This window comes from Aristolochia californica, unplaced genomic scaffold, assembly GCF_029961685.1.
Source record: "Aristolochia californica isolate CCGP_79_NKW_82.1479 unplaced genomic scaffold, dmAriCali1.0.hap1 SCAF_10, whole genome shotgun sequence".
Taxonomy (NCBI): Eukaryota; Viridiplantae; Streptophyta; class Magnoliopsida; order Piperales; family Aristolochiaceae; genus Aristolochia; species Aristolochia californica.
This window is the reverse complement of record NW_027181771.1, coordinates 1785898-1791091: the sequence shown is the minus strand read 5'-3', so window position 1 is coordinate 1791091 and position 5194 is coordinate 1785898. Positions and strand designations below refer to the sequence as shown.

The 5194-nt window shown below is 39.7% G+C and overlaps 1 protein-coding gene across 1 annotated transcript; it reads right to left on the bottom strand.

Annotated features, from left to right (window-relative positions):
- Nucleotides 1-1111: 1111 nt before the first annotated feature.
- Nucleotides 1112-2934, bottom strand: LOC137942607 (heavy metal-associated isoprenylated plant protein 7-like). Its single transcript, XM_068788315.1, has 5 exons — nt 2680-2934; nt 2295-2436; nt 1947-2149; nt 1624-1714; nt 1112-1531 (listed from the first exon to the last, which is right to left on the bottom strand). The coding sequence occupies exons 1-5, from the start codon at nt 2686-2688 to the stop codon at nt 1191-1193; spliced, it is 786 nt and encodes a 261-aa protein (XP_068644416.1). The 5' UTR covers nt 2689-2934; the 3' UTR covers nt 1112-1190.
- Nucleotides 2935-5194: the final 2260 nt, after the last annotated feature.

Below are 5194 nucleotides of genomic sequence, written 5' to 3'. Positions count from 1 at the left end.
CTCAAAATAAATCTAGAGTTAGTTTTGTAAGGTGAGGAATGCACACAAAATAACTCAATGTAATAATTGATTTCGAGGTATAGCCCACAAGTAGTAATATAAATTTTAATAAACGATTTCACATTGTACTACCACTATCTCATTGTATTTGATTAAGTATTATCAATATATTTCAAAGTATATGTATGTAAACACTTGAATTTGAGATATTATCCTTAAATCTCAATACTTTGCAAGAATCCTTTGAAATGCCTCAATAAATGAGCACTTGGCCAAGATTAATCATTGCCATGTGAGAATGTCAACACTTGAGTGGCTTTAGCTTTCCAATACTTCAAGTCTCTTGGATGTTTGTAGAACATGCTACGTGGAGGAACTGCATGCAATGTACACTTTTGTGTGATGCACATGTAAGTGTGGGAGTGATCAAGTTAGAGAGAAGTCGTTGGGTAGAGAGAGAAAAAGAGATGGGTGGGTTTGGGAGATTAAAAATATGAAAAAGCAATCTGTAGGCAATCACTCAATGTAATAGTGAATAAGTGATTCACTAGAGTGACCAAAAATCAAAAGGTTGTCACTTTATATTAAGTAGATGGATGGAATTCCATATCATGGCTCAGGAAATTTCTGTCAACTTCAACTAGAGCAAGTGCTTCGATGGACCATCCGTCTTTCTCATTTTTTAATTTTGGCTTTTCTGATTCCATGCTCAGTACTGACTAAAAAAACACTCCTGGTCCCAGGAAGTAGAAAAGAATTTGGCATGATCACCGAGCTGGTTGGATTCGGCCTGATTCTGAGCAGCAACAGCTCTAGCTTCGATTCTGTATCTAATAACGGGCTTACTCTTCGTTATTTGTTTTTTTTTTTCTTTTTTATCGAGAAAGAACAGTACCTGGAATCCAGAAAGCTGGGCATCTCTGGGCCAGCTTTCAGAAACGAACATGCTTCTGCTTATTGTTTTCATGGTAGGCAGAAGGTCTTTTAGAGGCCTTTTGGGTTGGTTGGTGTGTTTTAAGGAATTATAAAGAGAGACTAACATGTAAGTGGTATGTTTAGAATATCCGATATTTGTTGCTTGGGAAGAGGCTTCTAATCAATTTGGGACGGAGATCAACCCTCAAATGATCGCACGCCGAGAAAACGCTTTTTTACTACACTAATATATGGTAGAAATAGACATAAAGTTTCTACATTACAGAGCAGGCATGAGGGTTCTCATCACTAAAGATCTCAGGTGGGTAAATATACTCAACGTAGTCCTTTGGAGGCCAGTACTCACTCTTCTTGGCGCTGGCATTGTTGCCTTTATCCTCCTCTCCCTCTTTCTTCTCCCCTTCTTCAGCCTTCTCGTCTTTCTTCTCTTCTTTTTTCTCTTCTTCCTTCTTCTTATCTTCTTCCTTCTCATCTTTTACTACTGAGCACAGCTTTCCTGTCCTCTTGTACACTGTCTTGACCAGCTTCTCTGGGTCGACAATGCCTTTTACAATCACTTGGTTCGTCTTGATGTCCGTTTCGACGGATTCGACTCCTACGAGAGCAAAGAAGATTGAGGGAAAGAAGAGAAAATTAAAGTAACTAATAGTCTTGAAGTGTCATGGGTTTGCAAGCTATCAAAGATACCTTCCATGCTTCGGATTCGCTTGTGTAACACTTGAGCACAGGCTTCACAGTGCATTCCCACTTTCAAAGTCACTATGACCACTGGAGGGGGCTGTCATACAAAATGTAGGGTAGGGTATCTTCATTAGTGAATCAACAAAATTTTCAGTCTTACCCTTCAAAGATTATAGTTTCAGTACCCCCAAAATGTGGGGTAGGGTGTCTTCATTAGTGAATAAAAGATGAACTCACACGACTTCCAAGAACTGAACCAATCGCACCCATGTTGACCCTGACGAGTCAGAACGAGTCAGTATTGAGTAAGCCAAGGCTGAGAAAGGTACCTGTTCCTTCTTCTCCTCGGCCTTGTCTTTGTCATCTTCTTTCTTTATCTTTTCTTCTTCTTGGGGTTTGGGCAGTGGAGAGATGATCTCAGCCTTTTTTCCACTCTTTCTCTGAATCCTCTCACACACCTTCACAGGGTCTGCAGTCTTCCCTTTCACCACCACCTTGTGGCTCTTACAGTCTGTAACCACATCCTCCACACCTGAAATTCAGCAGAAGAAGTTGCATCAAGACCAAAATTTAATCTGCTGTTCAGTCATCAGAGAAGATAAATAAGACAGAAGAAATGTAAGGGAGATCCATGACTTCGTTGAGGAAATGGAATGAGTGGTTATGAGGTTCCAAACCTTGGAATCCTCTCAGAGATCTCCGGACTCTCCTTGCACAGCCTTCACAGTGCATGTCAACCTTAAGAACTATCTCTTCTGGAACTTCTTCTTTCTTCTCTTCAGGGATTTCCTCTTTCTTCTGTTCTTCTTCTTTTTTCTCCTTCAAGCATATCGATACATGCAGAAAATCATAAAATAAGAACAACAGTAAACAGAAACCCAAGAAATAGAGAAGAAGAAGGATGGAAAAAAACTAGAAATCTTGTAAACAGTGAAAGGAAAAGGAGACTATCTTCGCCATTACATCAAGAATTGAACATCAGACGCAGTACCACTACCCAGAATCATAAAAAGTTTGAGCATCAAAACAACATCAGTACCCACTACCCAGAACTGCACTTACTTCTCCCATTGTTGCTATGAGAACCACCAGGAAAACTAGGCGAAGAGGAAGAAGCAGCAAGACCCAGATGTGTTTCTTCTGTGTTTCCCGAGATAAAAAGGAAGATAAACTGAGAAACCAGCAGCAGCAAAGGCAATTTAGTGAAATGGAGTCTTGCAAAGAGCAGATTCTGTAGCACTGACGTAGGTTTTGTCGTGCACAATTAAATGGTCCTGCGCAGGACTCCAAGTTCCTCTCTCTGGTTTTGCTTATACAACCTGCAGAGCAGTAAGCAGAGAAACAGCAGACAGCAGTGGGAGCCTCTTTTATAAACAACAAAACAGGTTTCTTGATTCAATTTTCCCAATGAAGGAGGACAGACGAAGAGAGCTCAAGCACGATAATCAGCACTTTGGGCTTAGGAATTCAAAATATATAATATGCTTGCAGCAACAGTAGAAGTGGGATTTTTCTGAACTACAAATACAGGAGAGTTTAATGCTTATACAAAGGTAATGCTGTTTGATCTGTTGTTTAATTTCATTTTTAAACTACTAAGAGGGCATAAGTGAATAGGCCTTTCAAAGCTATACTACTATTTTGTTAATCTTCCTTTAAATGATCGAGCACTACTTTCAAAGAAATATGTTTTAAGGTCTTTCAATAGAAAATTTGAGACTAAAATCATCAGATAACAATACATGCATCTACTAAGTTCTATAACGGATCGATTTATACGTGAATTATCTGTATCATCGAATCTATATTTGTTTCCAAATACCGCAGACTTGATTTAGGTATAACAGAAGCTTGCGGAATAAGAGGCAGAAGACCAATTAGCGGAGAGGCAGAAAAACCGATAAACTATTGTAATTCTTGTGTTGTAGAATCAGTATAAATTAAATATAAAATCTCACCATCAATTCATGGTGATTAGGAAGATTTAATTAAATCTTCTCATGAATGACTCTGATTTCGTGGCACTAACTCAAGTCTCATCAAATGCTAATTTAAGGTATTCTACTGCCTTCAAATTAGCAACACAAGAAACTCCTTTAGGTGAGAGTAGTCCTACACCAACACTAAAATGGACACAATCTCAATTTTGTGGCCGAAGGTACCATCCCGAAGTCTGTGATGAAAGCAGTAACAGCAGCCCTGAGCCACGAAAGATTCAAAGTCTTTTCCACCACTGAGTTACCCTTCCGCAGACCCCACTGGGGATTCCTTCCCGCAATCATCGTCTCTGCTTAAAAGCCTGAAAGGGCGATCGGGCAGATAGTTTGGAATCCGAAGGGCTCCACAAAAAGCTGACCGTCTGTTGCCCGCCTCTTGTGTTGATAAGCGTTATCCCTGTCACCTCATTTGAAACTGTCATTGGAATAAAAAGATCAGAGGTGAAGCAAAAGAAAGTTGATGGACTCTCTTGTCTTCAAGCATGCAACTTGGAAAAGTAGATTCTGATGATTATAAGATAATTTTAAGGTACTAATTCTGGGATATGGAGATGATTTTCTGACCTTCCAAGAGCAGAACTACTATCATTGGTGAGGTTCACCGTCATCCTAAGTAAAGCAAGCATGAGTAAAAATCCCAGTTGCTGAAACACCTGAATTGGATCGAAACAGTGGCAACTGGAAAGAAGCTGCAATGGCAAAGGATATCTCAAGGACCCGGATGAGGAAAATAAAAATCTTAAGCTTTATTCACTAGTTTGTTTTGCATGTCTTCGTCTGCTCATGGAAATTAACCTTCCCTTTCACTGTTCTCTTGTTTTTCTTTCTTGTGCAAAGCATGAAGAATATAGGCTAATATTACTGCTTTTCCTTGTGGGTTTAGTGGCATTCAGCTGATCCAGTTTCAGAAACTAAAGCTACTTCAGCTCCAGAAGGATGACATCAGGAGCTGTTTTCAAGTAGGAAACTGAAATACACGGTCATTTGTTGGTTCTGACACTGTTTATATCATTTTTACCAGAATTCAAGCCTAGACTCCAAAAGCAGTAGTAACTCCTGTTTAAAGATTGGTTTCCATGCATTGAATAATGGGTCTATGGATGTTCATTGAAATTGGTTTCAGAAAGTTGCTCTTGTCAGTAGAAGATAATTACAGGGAGAAAAAACACTAAAAGACTGAAAAGAGAGTGGCAGTTTCTGGAGATAATAGTGGGCAGAAAGGGACAAGACACTGATGGGCCAGAAAAAGCCACAGTGCGGAACTCTGGATGCTAATCACAAACAGGTTTCAAGAAATATGGCTAACCACGCTAAAAGAAACACAACAAATTGGAGGAGTGCTTGAAACATTCGTCAAGAATTAGGATTTGTTCCAGTGGAGCACTGAAAGAGACTGATCTAGGAAAGCCTTTTATCTTGGCTGGCCGCCCAAGTGTGAAAATCTGAAGAAAGAATCGCTTTCTTCCTTGTGGCATTCGTTCAAACAGTTTGTGCAGGTCTGACGAAAGAGCAGGCCTTCCCTCTTGTAAGACAAACTGAATCTTCTGTTCCATGTATCATTTACACATTCTGATCGGAGG

Excerpts from the sequence above, each read along its gene's own strand:
- LOC137942607 (XM_068788315.1), bottom strand. Across the intron at positions 2,150-2,294 it reads ATCTCTGAGAGGATTCCAAG|GTGTGGAGGATGTGGTTACA; the intron begins GTTTGGAACCTC and ends GCTGAATTTCAG. Across the intron at positions 1,532-1,623 it reads GCGAATCCGAAGCATGGAAG|GAGTCGAATCCGTCGAAACG; the intron begins GTATCTTTGATA and ends TTGCTCTCGTAG.